Raw genomic sequence first — 15883 nt, 5'->3', positions numbered from 1 at the left:
GACATTGTGGATGTGGAACACTTTGACTTTTAGATTTCACAATACACGCAGACCACAATGTTGATACCACTTGAAAAAGGTAAGTAAATCACTAATCTACTAATTAATTTAATTTAAAAACTGTATTTACCTAATTTTGTCAGATTTGTCCAAGTTAAAAACGGTAAGTAAAGTGACTCAAAGTAAAACTAGCTAGTCTGATTTAAATGAATATTTGTGTTTACTCTGGCTACATCCATATAACTGCGTTTTTAAATAAAAACGATCTCTCTTCACGTTCTGCTTGTGCTTTAATGTAGAATCAGACTAATCTAAACAATGAGCTCCAGAGTTGAGGTGGAGTTCATGTGAATTTCACAGTCGGGAATTAATTCTTCTGATTATTCCGACTCCACGTTAACGCACAACCAGAGCACAGTGGGAGGCTCCGCCCATCTGACCCAACAGTCGATGGTTCCTGTGTCTCTCTACTGCTCACGTGCACCTATGCGTGAGCTCATGAAGTCCAGTCTACACAAGTGAACAGTTTTACACGTGTATCACGTCCAGTCTCAAGAAATTAAAGAAAGTGTTTGATTCACTGTCAGGCTGCAAAACTACTCTCTCTGTAATTTGCCTGAAATATATTTGAATAAGTTCAGGCATCATTTCCAAAATGAAAGAACATTGCTTCATTTTAACCAGGGGATTTACTGGTGTTTGTCCGTTCATGCATGTTAATGATGTAAAGAGGAAGGAAGCCAAGGTCTTAACTGATCTATTTCTATCTCTCATCGTGACTGGCTGACAAACATCGTTTCTCGAGGGTGGAATCTAGCTGCTGATGAGGCTTCACCACAGAGACGTGAGAAGCAATGATGGGTTTGAGAGAAGCAGCGAGTTGCTTTGTCATCTTCCTTCTTTCTGTGTCAGGTACATCTACATTAACAGGAAAGCACTTTGTGTTATATCCTGTTTCTAAGAAAAGTGTTTGAATAATTGTTCCAGTCTTTCTCATGGTTCAGGCTTCTTCATGTTTGGGGTTTTCCTGCATTTCTCTGAAATTACTTTGACTTATCCTGAAGTTATGGGAGGGGGGGTGCTTATAAACGCTGCTTAAAATTGAGTTGAGAATGATTCAGGTTTGGTGGGAACAGACACTAAAGTCGTTTCTGACACTCTGTAAAATGAGGAGTACAAAAGACAACTTCCTTCTTTGTTTTAGGTTTAATCTAACACCATCGGGCTCAGCAAGCATGTAAGTGGAAAGAGGAAGGAAGGTGGGTGTGTTTAACAGTTTAAATTTATCTTTCTCTTAGAGAATCTGTCTTTATTCTCAGACTCTTCTGTGTTGTAGGTAGACGTGTCTGTGATGTGACTGAGTTTCATCTTGTGCACATTATTTATCTGTGGACGTTTTTCTTGTTTGAAGTCACAGACGAGAGCAGCAGCTACTATGAGTGTAACTGCAGCAGCCAGTGGATTTGTTGTCCTTCTTCTCACTGTGACAGGTACTGTACCTCTACATTCATGTTGTCACTCTATTTTACACTCAGACTTCTGATTCACCTGAAGTGAGTTTGAGAAAGAAAGTAAAAATATAAATGAACCATTCATTCATTTTCAGATCACCACCTGTAAAGTGATGCAGAAAGAAAATATATGAAGGAATTATCATCAGTATTATTTTGTATCTTTGTTTAGAAGTTTCAGGCAGATCAAGGTTTCCATCGACGATTATTATTATTCTTATAATTATCATCATGACTGAGTTCCTCTCCTCTCGATGCAGGACTTGTCATCAGTGTGTGGAGTCATTAGTTGAAATGTTATGGAATGCTGCTCATGGAAATGTGTTTCTTTTCTACAGAAAGTAAAAAGTAAACTAAGTGTTCTCTGGTGTGGTTATGAATCTGATTCTCTGTGTTACAGTGGTACAGTGTGAGAATGGCTGGGATGTGAGTTACACTTCTACTGAGATCTGTGCCTTCAGAGGATCAACAGTGGACATTACCTGTACCTACACATACCCATCCACATTTAATAACCATGATACTACAGTTCAGGAACCTTCCTGGTTCATTAAAGAGAGTAATGGGATTCACGTTGATCTAAGGACTGATCCGGAGTATTCAGGTCGTGTGGAGAATCTCTGTGGAAACAACAAGTGCACTCTGAGAATCTCTAACTTGAGAGAGAGCGACTCAGCTGTGTACAAGTTCAGGTTCACAACAAACCAACCTACTGGGAGTTTAACTGGTTCAGCTGGAGTCACTCTGTCTGTCACAGGTAACATTTACATCTGAACCTTCATTCATTTATTTCCTACATCTTGTTTGGTTCACTTGAGTGTGTATGTGCACTTTTATATGCATGTGTGTGTTGTCAGTTTGGACTAAAATTAATTTCTTATTCTCACACACAGATTTGCATGTGCAGGTGAGCAGATCAGAGAAGAATGAATATTATAACACCGTGTATGCAGAGTTCAGGTGTCAGAGCAGTTGTCGTCTTCCTGATCATCTGAACTACGTCTGGTACAAGAATCAAGATAAGATGAAGGAAGGAGCATCTTATTCACGTTATTTTCTTCGTGCAGACAGAGTTTCCTGTGCTGTTAAAGGACACAAGGATTTCCGCTCTCCATCAATGTGTGAGTTTAATCTACAGTATTTCACTAACATCACCATCTGCTGGAGTATTTGAGATAATGCATTGTACCATAACTTCATGCGTCTTTAAATACCTTTTTCTGCATGGGCACATTGAACTCTAGGGATACTACTGTCAGTACTGACAAACTAGTGTGGTACTAGTACAAGTATTCTGCTGGTGTAAATAAAGATGGAAGACATGACTACTCCCCAGAAGTGAAGCCAAAGCATTTTGATCGCCCCCTGGTGGTTGGATGCAGTATAGAACATACATCCTGTCTCCTCCGTGTTAGTGGGAAGGACATGGACCAATCTAAAAAGTAAAATACATTTTTCTCAAAGATGGTTTCTGTCATTTTAGGTCGTTCTTATCACACTCTATTGTTCATGTTTCTCATAAGTTTGGTCTTAATTTGTTATTTGATGAAATTAAAATTAGATTAAACTTCATGATTGACAGCTGAGGCTGACTCATGATTGGTCGAGCTCATGTATGGGCGGGACCATGATACTGTGGCTCCATCTCCGGATCACTACTGTGCAGACTGTGGTTCCAAATGTGAAAGATGGCAGCGTTGGTATCCAGGATATTTTGGCTTCATTTCTGGAGAGTGGGAGGAAGTGGAGACGTGTCGTCCATCTTTGATCGACTCTGCATAAAAGACACAGATCATTTCCTCCATATTGACCAGTTTGCTCCATTATAAGAGCAACTTATACAAGGTCCCTCATGTTCCTCACCTCCAACAGTGTGTTTCTCCCTCACTCTGAAGTCTAAAGGGAACTTCACTGTGTTTTATGTGAACTGAAAGTTTCCTCATCTTGGCATCGTCATCATCTTAAAATGAAAACCTGCCGACTGGTGATTCACCAGAAAAAATACATGGAGTTAGTTTTATAAATGTATAAGTTTATCTTCTGATTCTCTGATGTGCTCTGTGTTACAGTGGTATGGAGTCAGATTGACTGGGGTGTGAGTTACACTTCTACTGAGATCTGTGCCTTCAGAGGATCAACAGTGGACATTAACTGTACATACACATACCCATCCAGGTTGAATAACCTTGATACTACAGTTCAGGAAACTCTCTGGTTCATTCAAGAGAGTAATGGGATTCACGTTGATCTAAGTACTGATCCGGAGTATTCAGGTCGTGTGGAGAATCTCTGTGGAAACAACAAGTGCACTCTGAGAATCTCTAACCTGAGAGAGAGCGACTCAGCTGTGTACAAGTTCAGGTTCACAACAAACCAACCTACTGGGAGTTTAAATGGTTCAGCTGGAGTCACTCTGTCTGTCACAGGTAACATTTACATTAGAGTCAGTTTGAAATGTTAGTGTGTATGTTGAAATAAAATCACATGTTTGTTCACAGACCCTCAGCTCCAGGTACATGTGAGGAGATCAACAGCCAATCCATCTTCTACCTGGACAGAGCTGACCTGTCACAGCAGGTGTCAGCTCCCTGATCATCTTTCCTACGTTTGGTACAATAACAATAAACCTGTTGGACGAAAAAAATACTTTCACCTCCAACACTTTAATCCTGAAGACAGCTATCACTGTGCTATAAAAGGACAGGAGAGTTTCCCTTCTCCTACATTGTGTGAGTTTACTCCTCCTCATGAAGCTACAATAATGTGGAAATAATTTACATTTAAACTATTAACAAATAATACAGAGAGTGTTTTGATTGTATTCTCATCCTGTGTGTTAATATAATCTTTCCTTCAGATGCTCCAAAGCCTCCCTCTGTGTCAGTGAGTCCCTCTGGTGAGATCATGGAGGGCAGCTCAGTGACTCTGACCTGCAGCAGTGATGCTAACCCAGCAGCTAACTACACCTGGTACAAGGAGGACGAGGACTCACCAACAGCATCAGGACAAATCTTCACCATCACTAATATCACAGCTGAACATGGTGGAAAGTATCAGTGTGAGGCCCAGAACACACACGGACATAGTAAGGCCACCTTACATCTGACTGTTGGAGCAGGTGATTTTAGCACTCTGACCCCCCCCCCCCCCCCCCCTCCTTTTCATTGCACCAGAAACTTAAACCATCAATACTCAGGATTTCCAGATGTTTCACAACTGTATGTCAAGTCCATCATATTGCACATGAACAATACTGACTGACCAACAGCATCACCTGGCAAATTGAGTATTGAGGTCGTCAGCTGAGAATCATGAAGCACCTGACACAAAAACTAACATTTACAAAAAAGTGTTTTTTGTAAATGTTTCGTCCTGCAGCTTCAAGTATTGTGATTTCGTGACATGATAAAGTAAAAGTCATTTCATCATAGTTTTATCTGCAGCATGGAGATCAGCACTCATTGGATCAGCTGCTGCAGTTTTCCTCGCTGTGACTCTCCTCTCCGTGTTCCTACTGATCAGGTGAAAAAAAATGTTCCACTAAAGCTTTGTACGATGAATACCTTAAAATCTGTCCTGTTAAATTAAATCAACTCAATTATTATGTATATTGTTTGTTATTTGGTTCAATTGATCAGAAAAAAGAGAAACTCTCATCAATCTGCTGATCCTGGGGACAGACTTGACCACAGTGAGCAGGTGAGACACACAGTTCAGCTTCAATCCTTTCAAACGCCACTTTTCTCACATCAAACCCTTTTCTGTAATGTGAAGATTAAAAACTAGTTATTAAAATCACAGTCAAAATTATCATTGTAAAAACAATCATCTGGTTTTTTTTATTTCCTTCTGGTAATCTATCCATTTGAGCAAATTGCTGAGTGTTATAATTTTCTGTGCTGTGCAGTTTATTCAACAGTTTTTGCAGAACTATGACACTTGATGCTGCTCTAAGTTTGTTGATTTGTAACATGTGCTGCTTTAAATATTATGGAAGTTAGTGAAAGATTGTATTGATTGGTTCAGATATCTTTAGTGTGGAGCACTGTAATGTGGAGCAGATCACCATTTGGTGTGGCTGTGTAATACGTTGATTGTGCGTTGTTATGTTTGAGACTAAGTTTGTGTGAGACTGTGTTTGTAGAGTGTGTCGTTGGGACAAATAAAGTCAGTGTTGGCTGCGTGTAGATGCAGCTCTATAATTAAAGGTTGATCCACAGAGCAGTTGTGTTCTTTCATATCTGTATTTAGTGAGTATGTTGCCCTTTGACGTGAATTTGAGGTAATTGTGTTACGTGCTGGAGAGATAGCGTTGTGTGGCGCTTAGTGTCGACGAGTAGAGTGCGGTGCATCGGCGAGACGGAGAGTTGTGTACTCGTTGCTGGTCGGAATAAGACTGAGAGAAAGAAGGGAGTTAAGGGGGTGTGGCCTATCCCCCTTCCTTCTCGCTCCTTCAAGTTTCTGTGTGCCTGACTTTTCTTTTTTTAAGTGCTGACAGATAGTTTTGGGGTCTAGGGATTATATTTTGTGTAGCTCGACCTCTAATTAAATGTTACACAACTCGTTTTGTCCAAACTTGGCTGCAGTACGTGAACATCCAACTCCCAGATGTAGTCTTATCTGGACACAACCGATGTGAAAGCACACACACAAGTGGCTCATAGACACACTGAGTGAGAAGTTTGTATTGTAAGTGTTTGGAATTCATACTGAAGACCTTCCGTCCTTTTGGTTTATAGTAGAAACACATGTTTCCTGTCCTTGAAACACGTCTGGTGTAGAAGGAGGCGTTTTAAATAAATCAATAGCTGCTATAGTTGGACTCTAACGTTGTCCATTCTGCCACATGTTCACGATTAAAAAGCAAATTTGTGTTTGCAGCGTCTACCCAATCAGTCTGAGGAAAACTGTGACCTCAACTATGCCAGTGTCCACTTCATGAAGAGTGAGACGGATCCTGTCTACTCCAGCGTCAGATCAGCTGAACCCAGTGAACACAAGGAGGCGGAGGAGGTTGCGTACGCTTCTGTCAACTTTAACAGATCTGCCCCGAGGTGAGCAGCTCTTCATTCAGGACCATTATCCTCACTAACACCACAAAACCTCATAAACAGAGATACACTACCGTTCAGAAGTTTGGGGTCACCCAGACAATTTCGTGCTTTCCATGAAAAGTCACTTTTATTTATCGAATGAGTTGCAAAATGAATAGAAAATATAGTCAAGACATTGACAAGTTTAGAAATAATGATTTTTAATTGAAATATAAATATTGTTCTTCAAACTTTGCTTTCGTCAAAGAATGCTCCATTTGTAGCAATCATAGCATTGCAGACCTTTGGCATTGTAGCTGTTAATTTGTTGAGGTAATCTGTAGAAATTTCATCCCACGCTTCCGGAAGCACCTCCCACAAGTTTGATTTGCTTGATGGGCACTTCTTGCGTACCATACGGTCAAGCTCCTCCCACAACAGCTCAAAGGGGTTGAGATCTGGTGACTGCGCTACCAGCTGCCTGCTTCTTCCCTAAATAGTTATTGCATAATTTGGAGGTGTGCGTTGGGTCATTGTCCTGTTGTAGGAGGAAATTGGCTCCAATCAAGCGCTGTCCACAGGGTATGGCATGGCGTTGCAAAATGGAGTGATGGCCTTCCTTATTTAAAATCCCTTTTACCTTGTACAAATCTTTGCCACTCTGCCTAGAAGGCCAGCATCCTGGAGTCACCTCTTCGCTGTAGACGTTCACGCGTTTTGCAGGTACCATTTAAAGAAGCTGCCAGTTGAGGACCTGTGAGGCGTCTATTTCTCAAACTAGAGACTCTAATGTTCTTGTCTTCTTGCTGAGTTGTGCACCGGGGCCTCCCACTTCTCTTTCTACTCTGGTTAGAGCCAGTTTGTGCTGTTCTCTGAAGGGAGTAGTTCACACCATTTTAGGACATTTTCAGTTTCTTTGACATTTCTCGCAATGAATAGCTTTCATTTCTAAGAACAATAATAGACTTTGGAGTTTCACATGAAAGTTCTCTTTTTCTGGCCATTTTGAGAGTATAAAGGAACCAACAAATGTGATGCTCCAGATCCTCAACTCGCTCTAAGGAAGGCCAGTTTTATAGCTTCTCTCACCAGCTAACATTATTGCACAAGGGTTTTCAAAGGTTTTCAAATCATCCATTAGTCTTCGAAGGCGATTAGCAAACACAATGTACCATTAGAACACTGGAGTGATAGGTGCTGGAAATGGGCCTCTATACACCTATGTGTAAGGAATGCAGTCTGGTGTGCGGATCCAATAGCACGACTCGGAGACACAAGAAGGCGCAGTTAACCAACTTTACTGTTAAATAACGGTACATGTTAAGGCAGTCCAAACACGAGTACGTGAATCCAACAGGGAGCAGACAGCGGCAGAGTTTGTAATAGTTTCGGTCCAAGGTCGGTACACGGGCAGGCAGTCGATCAAAGTGCAGAGTATCCGGAAGGGAAAAGGCAGAGACGTAACTCGTTAAGCAGGCAGTGATCGGTAACAGGAGAGCTATCAGAAGTAAATGCTGGAACGCTAAGAACATGGAGAAACAAAGACGAACTGGCAACGCAACACAGGAACACACAGACTAAATACACCGGGTGATGAGGACCAGGTGCAAACAATCGGGGAGGAGCTGACAATAACCAAGGTGGAACACACACACGAGGGAGGGAGTGAGGAGTCTGAAACGGGAGGAGAGGTGAGTAAACAATAACAACACAGAACAGAAGAATAAGTTTTAAATATCAAGCCAACTTAACTTAATAATCGGGACTGGACATAACACTATGTAGATATTTCATTAAAAAAACAGATGTTTCCACCTAGAATAGTCATTTACCACATTAACAATGTATAGAGTGTATTTCTGATTAATTTAATGATTTCTTCATTGAAAAAAACACTGCTTTCCTTTGAAAAATAAGGACATTTCTAAGTGACCCCAAACCTTTGAACGGTAGTGTGTATCCTATAGAAGTCATTTGTTTTTACACTTTCATATTCTTGTATTATTTAAAAATGTGTATTTGGTAAAGGAGACATATTCTGCTCATATTCAGTTTAATTGTTTTAATTAGTGTTGTGACTTTAAAATGTTTAATGTTCAGAAAACATCACTTTCCTCAGACTGTCTATTGCTGCAGCTCCTCTTTTCAGCCTCTGTCTAAAACACTTGGTTTTAGCTCCTGTCTCTTCGCAGAAATTTAAAAGTCAATATGTCTCCTCTAGTGCTACGTCTCCATGACCTCCTGATCATTCATTTGTTTTATCTCCTTTCAGAACCAGAGGTCAGGACACTGGAGAGGATCCAGCTGCATTGTACAGCACAGTCAAAACACCTCCTGCTGTTTAGACCAACGTCTGGAAATCACCTAAGTCCCGATGGAAATATCTCAACAGCTGCAGGATGGATTTGAATAGAAGTTCATAAAACTGTTCATGGTCCCCTAAGGATGAATCCTTCTGTGGTGACAGTCAGACTCCAGCGTCATTGTTGAAGTGAATGTTCAGTTTTAAGAGACTTGTCTTGACAGCTAATTGATAAATTGCCCCGAGGATGAATCCAAACGACTTCAGTGACTCGACTTTTATCTGAAATATATCAGCAACTTGTAGAAGTTGTTAAAAACGCCACATTTAACCTGAATGAGAAATATCAAACATTTTATAAGTTGCAGCTTCAAACATGAAAATATCTGCAGTGTGTATCAGACGACAAACTGTAAACTTGTAAATAACTTTTTTCTATTCATAAAATTATCAAAACAAGAATTATTTGATAGTTGTAGTGTGACACTGCTGCCACTAGATGGTAGTAAAGAGTTTTACTGATAAAACCACAGAGAGGATTCTGTCCCTTTCTCTTCTTTCTGTTTCTACACTATTGTTTCCATCGTTTCCATCATCAGCCGATCAGGAGTTGAACTCATTTCCTCTGAGGACTGGAGGGAGCACGTCTCATGTGGATGTGAGCTGCTACTTACGTGATGAAGGCCTTGAATGTGACCGTTAACACAAAGTGAACTGCTGACACCAGATGAGCTGTGTTGCCTCTGGTGTCTGTTCAAAGTTTGCATCAGGCCCATTGATTTCACTTAAGTGTTTTGTGGTATTTCTCACATCACGTGTTAAACACGTTGTGGTATCACCGTAGGTTTAACCACTAAGGAGGGTGTAGGGCAGTGCGTCACAGAAGCAGAGAGAAGTCCAAAAAAAAGGGTTTCAAACCAATTCCGGTTTATTAAATAACAAAAAGGTCCCTCAGGAAGCAAATCATAAAGTTCATCAAAGTAATATTACAAGTTCTCCATCCACAGGCTTCTCAGGGTGTTCCGTTCCAAAGGATCTTTGTCCACGTCTCCTACTCTCTGCTGCGTGGTGATCTCCACTCCTTTGTTCGCCCTCTCGCCTCGCACACCTGAGCTCCAGCTTTAATGAGTAGGACCTTGGCACCTCCCCCAGCAGTGCCTTCTGGGAGATGCAGTCCTCCCGGCAGCCATCTTGTGGGGAGGCAGCCTCTCCCAGAGTGAGGCACATAACACCCCTCTACAACCCGCCCTCTTGTGATGCCACACATCCCTCCCCTCGAACCTGACGCCCTCGGCAGGTGGAATGAAGACCAAAAGGCATCACGGCGGGATAGTGCGTCAGCGTTTCCATGACTGCGACCTGGCCTGTGAATGACAGAGAAGTTAAAAGGTTGGAGCCCTAAAAACCATCTGGTTACTCTACTGTTCGATTCCTTGTTCTTGGCCATCCACTGTAATAGAGCATGATCCGTTACTAGTGTGAACCTCCTCCCCAACAGATAGTACTTGAGTGTTTCCAGGGCCCATTTTATCGCCAAACCTTCTTTCTCCACCGTGGCATAGTTCCTCTCTCTTGGCAGCAACTTACGACTCAAATAAAGCACTGGATGTTCCTCACCCTCATGGATCTGGGAAAGGACAGCCCCCAGCCCCACCTCCGAGGCATCTGCCTGAACCACAAACTCCTTGCTGAAGTCCGGCGCCATGAGGACTGGCTTTGAACACAAGGCCCTCTTGAGATTGCAAAAGGCTTCCTCTGCTTCCGGGGTCCACTCCACCATCCTCGAATGCTTCTTTGTGGTCAGGTCTGTGAGTGGAGCGGCTATCCTAGCAAACTCAGGAATGAATCTTCTGTAGTAATTTGCAAGGCCTAGAAACGATCTCACCTGCTTCTTGGTCAATGGGATTGGCCACTCTTGGATGGCCGCCAGTTTCGCCTCCTGCGGCTTGACGAGGCCTCGGCCAATGGTATACCCCAGGTAGTTTGTCTCACTGTAGGCCAGTTTGCACTTTTTGGGGTTCGCCGTCAAGCCTGCTTCTCTTATCGATGCCAGGACCTTCTCCACCCGAGGTAAGTGACTATCCCAATCAGGACTCTGGATCACCACATCGTCTAAGTAGGCAGAAGCATAGTCTTTATGAGGTTTCAGTACCTGATCCATTAAGCGTTGGAAGCTAGCAGGTGCTCCGGCCAAACCGAAAGGCAACATCCGATACTGCCAGAGACCTCCTGGCGTGGCAAAGGCTGTTTTTTCCTTAGACTCTGCTGCCAACGGAACCTGCCAATAACCTTTGGTAAGATCAATGAGCTCGTCAACACGAGGCATGGGGTAGTTATCAAATTCAGACACAGCATTCAGCTTCCTAAAGTCATTACAGAAACGTACAGTGTTATCAGGCTTGGCCACCAGGACGATAGGGCTTGACCAGGCACTCTTTGACTCTTCAATGACATTCAGTTCCAACATCTTGCTTACCTCCTCCTCAATCACTTTCCTGCGGGCCTCTGGTACCCGGTATGGCCTTTGGTTTACGGTTTTTCCCTCCGGGGTGCGTACTTTATGCTCCACCAGGTGTGTGCAGCCCGGGAGGGAGGAGAAAACAGCATGGTTGCGATCCACCAGCTCCTTTGCTTGCTGTAGCTGGTGAGGGGAAAGTTCGGGACCAAAACTCACTGCTTCCCGGGCTAATTCTCTTCGCTCCCTTGGGAAACAGCCAGTAAACAATGTCTCTCTGTCATGCCATTTTTTTAAGAGGTTAACATGGTATATCTGTTCACCTTTACGCTTTCCGGGTTGTCGTATTTTATAATTAACTTCCCCCACCTTCTCAATGACTTCGTATGGTCCCTGCCAGGTAGCCAAGAATTTACATTCTACGGTGGGCACTAGAACTAAGACCCTGTCCCCTGTTTGGAACTCCCTGGGATGGGCTGTTCTGTCATACACAGCGCTTTGATCCCTCTGTGCTTTTTCCATGTGCTCCTTCACAATAGGAAATATGGCGGCCATTCGGGTGCGCATTGCCGTCAAGTGTTCAATCATGGTCCTATGGGGACATGGTTGTTCCTCCCAGGTCTCTTTAGCGATGTCTAGCAGGCCCCTTGGCTTGTGGGAATATAGCAGATCAAAAGGCGAAAACCCAGTGGAGGACTGTGGGACTTCCCTAACTGCAAACAGGAGGTAGGGGATGAGCTGATCCCAATTTCTTCCATCTTGGCCGACTACCTTCCTTAGCATGTTTTTAAGAGTTTTGTTGAACCTTTCCACTAATCCATCGGTCTGTGGATGATATACAGAGGTTCGGACCTGTTTCACTTGCAGCAGGGCACACCACTGTCTCATGACACGGGACATAAAGGAAGTCCCTTGGTCAGTCAGTATTACTTTTGGTAACCCTACCCTAGTGCTGAAAAGGAATAGCTCATTTGCTATTTGCCTAGCATTAGCTTTTCTAAGGGGAATGGCTTCTGGATACCTGGTTGCGTAGTCCATCAGGACAAGGAAGTACTGATGGCCTCGAGCACTCTTGGGTAGTGGCCCTACAATATCCAGCCCCACCTTCTCGAAAGGAGTCTCTATTATGGGTAAGGGAATGAGAGGATTCTTATATCTTGGTTTTGGAGCGGTGACCTGGCACTCGGGGCAACTGCGACAGAAATTCTCTACCTCCCTGTGAATACCTGGCCAAAAGAACCTCTGTAGTATTCTCTCTTTGGTTTTCTCCACCCCCAAGTGAGCCCCTAGTATGTGCGTATGGGCTAACTGCATAACCGTTGGACGGTGAGGTTTTGGCACAAGAAGTTGTTCCACTACCTTATCCTGATACTTAATGACTTGGTACAAGAGACCATTCTTGACTGCGAAGTGAGGGAATGAAGGAGTTAGCCTGGGTCCCACTAGGGTTCCCTCTACAACCTGGACATTTTTACGAGCATTATTTAAGGTAAGGTCCTGCATTTGCGCCGTACCAAACTGACCTTTCAGTGGGGGTTTCGCTTCCACGTCCAAGACCTCCTCGTCACTTGAACCGGGACGCAGCTCTGAGTCGGCCGGCTCTTCTGGTTCTGAATCCCCACCACTGGAGTCTGCTGCAAAAACTTGAGCTACAACAGATGAGGAATCGCATGGCTTGGAAGGATTGACCCCTGACATGTTAGCTTTTGTGCCTAGAAACTTACGTTTTCGTGGTTCTATCTTACGCCTCTTTTCTGCCTCTTTCCACAGCAAGGAGAAGGCTGGGAAATCTCGACCGATCAGGACTGGGACAGGGAGGTTCTTAATAACCCCCACTATAACCTTAAATGTGCCTTTGGTAGTTCTCAGCCTCACGCTGGCCGTTGGACACTCACGAGTGTCCCCATGTACACACACAACCGGGACATGTTCACTTTCAGCAAGAGGTAACGCTTCCAGCACTGACTCCTGAACTAGGGTTCGGGCACTTCCTGAATCGAGCAAGGCTTCTACATCCCGATGATCCACAGTTACGGGGCAGGTCGGTCTATAGTTCGCACTTTCCCCAAGTAGCGCAGCAAAGTTTGCTTGCAGACTGCTGGAGGACGCAGCTGTGGGCATTGGCTCGTCTGGCTTGTCACACTGCCACGAGATATGTCCTAGTTGGCCACAGCGGTAGCACTGACGAGGTTCTGGGTTTGAGGAGCCTCGTTGCTGTTGAAACGGGTTAAACCCTCTTCTCTGTGAGCTAGCAGGAGAGCTACCCCGTTGAGTGACTCCAGGGCGAATTCCACTAGGCCGAACAGGAGCCCGAGCTGTTGGTTCACTCCGGGTGAGACGAAGCATATCCATGGCTGACTGATACTGTTCTACGGCTTCTACTAACTGCATGGTGGTGGTTATCTTCTGCTGGCTGATAACCTTTTTTGCCTCAAACGGCAGGGCTCTTAGATATCGGTCGATGATAAGGATCTCTACAATTGCAGCTGGACTGTTTTTTCCCGGGTCCAGCCACCTGTTTGTTACTCGGATCAACTCATGCATTTGTGACCTTGGGGTTGCCCCGGGTTGAAATGCCCATTCCTGGAACCGCTGCGCTAAACTAAACTTGGTAAGGCCCTGGCGGCTCAGTATCTCTTCCTTTAATTTATCATAGTCCTGCCCAATACTCGATTCCACATCTCGAAAAGCTTTAAGAGCCTCGCCTGACAGAAAAGGAGCCACAATTCCAACCCATTGTGTCTTCGCCCAACCCTCTCGAGCGGCTGTGGCCTCGAAGGCATGGAGGTAAGCTTCGACATCATCCGTCACTCCCAACTTAGAAATGAAATCACTTGCCCGGGGTGATGACCTGGTTTGTCGTAGCTCCTGCTCTTTGAGTTGATTTGCCTTCACTTGTTGTTGATGCAAAGCCGTGTTCATTTCATGTTGAACTCTTTGGCCCTCCACCAGCATCTGCAACAATTGCTCCATTTGTTTTTCCGGATCAGCTGGGTGTAGTCCTGAAAAAAAATTCCACTAAGGCGTTGATTTCTTCACCTCTGATCATTCGCACCTACGCCCTATGCCCACATTCTCCACCACATGTGGTATCACCGTAGGTTTAACCACTAAGGAGGGTGTAGGGCAGTGCGTCACAGAAGCAGAGAGAAGTCCAAAAAAAAGGGTTTCAAACCAATTCCGGTTTATTAAATAACAAAAAGGTCCCTCAGGAAGCAAATCATAAAGTTCATCAAAGTAATATTACAAGTTCTCCATCCACAGGCTTCTCAGGGTGTTCCGTTCCAAAGGATCTTTGTCCACGTCTCCTACTCTCTGCTGCGTGGTGATCTCCACTCCTTTGTTCTCCCTCTCGCCTCGCACACCTGAGCTCCAGCTTTAATGAGTAGGACCTTGGCACCTCCCCCAGCAGTGCCTTCTGGGAGATGCAGTCCTCCCGGCAGCCATCTTGTGGGGAGGCAGCCTCTCCCAGAGTGAGGCACATAACACCCCTCTACAACCCGCCCTCTTGTGATGCCACAACGTGAAGAAGAAAGAGTTAGGTGTGTTTTAATCCACCATGTTCACACGGCGGCCAATTTCCTCTGACGTCTCTCTCAGGGTGTGAAGCTCAAATGTTTTTACCAACAGAATAATGTTGTACTGCTGTGATCCAGGTTTATAAGTTAAGTAATACAGAGGGAAGAGTAATTTATGTATTTTATTCCTCAGTCATATTTGTATTGCAGAAATGTCTGATATCTCATGCATAACAAAAACAAAACTGACTGCTCTATACCTCTTAGACATAAAGGCCCATAATCTGCCCTATAGATGTTGAATGCATTCTGTAGTGAGAACACATTCAAACACACAGGCAAATTAATGGAGGTAAAAACAATATGTCCTACACCTCCATGGTAGGGGTGAGAAGGGGGAGGGATGAGAGGGGTGAAAGGGGGTGGGGTAAGATGGGGGCGGGGTGAGAGGGGAGGGGGCCCTCAAAACAGGTCGATCTGAGGAGGGCTGTTTTAGACAGAGTAAAAAGGTGCTGTTTTAAATGATCCTTGTGGTATTTTTACCAATTTTTTTTACAGACATTTCATTAAGACCCCAAGGAGCCATATCAACTGTGGTGAAATGGTCATAATATGTCCCCTTTAAATGTCAAACTGGTGGATTGATCGTTGGGCCCAATCTGTCTACATCATTCACTGGCTGTTTTTAGTCTCAGCTGGTCAGCTATAGTCAAACTTCTTCTAAAAAAAAATGGTTCCAACAGTTTTAATGGCAGTTTATTTTCCAGGTCAATTTTAAATCTTTCTTTAATTTGTCTTTTTCATGTCAATCTTTATTGCATCTTAATGAGACTTTGAACAGATTAAAAACACCCCAGTTTCTCTCAAGTCTCCTAAAATTTTCATTTCTTGTGTCAGTGAGATGTTGTGATGTGGATGATACAGGTTTGATAAGAAGTCGTTTCTCACACTCGTACAAACCACAGTTTAATTTAGCACCGTCGGACTCAACGTGCAGGTACGTAATAAGAGGAAGGAAGTAAGATGTGTTGAACAGTTTAAATTTATCTTTCACTTACAGAATC

General features: G+C 43.7%; 2 protein-coding genes across 2 annotated transcripts in view; both read left to right on the top strand.

The window, feature by feature from the left end:
• Positions 1-15883, top strand: part of LOC128437523 (B-cell receptor CD22) — a 175553-nt gene that overhangs the window by 12759 nt on the left and 146911 nt on the right. The gene's annotated exons all lie outside the window — the stretch shown is intronic.
• LOC128437417 (uncharacterized) overlaps positions 678-15883 on the top strand; it is a 63793-nt gene continuing 48587 nt past the window's right edge. The window contains exon 1 of the mRNA XM_053419573.1: positions 678-913. Within this exon, the coding sequence (XP_053275548.1) occupies positions 824-913 (90 nt within the window). The 5' untranslated portion in view covers positions 678-823. The remainder of the gene's footprint in view (positions 914-15883) is intronic.

The sequence above is a fragment of the Pleuronectes platessa genome, chromosome 3, assembly GCF_947347685.1.
Source record: "Pleuronectes platessa chromosome 3, fPlePla1.1, whole genome shotgun sequence".
Classification (NCBI taxonomy): Eukaryota; Metazoa; Chordata; class Actinopteri; order Pleuronectiformes; family Pleuronectidae; genus Pleuronectes; species Pleuronectes platessa.
The sequence above is the reverse complement of the archived record's forward strand: the minus strand, read 5'-3'. Positions and strand labels throughout refer to the sequence as shown.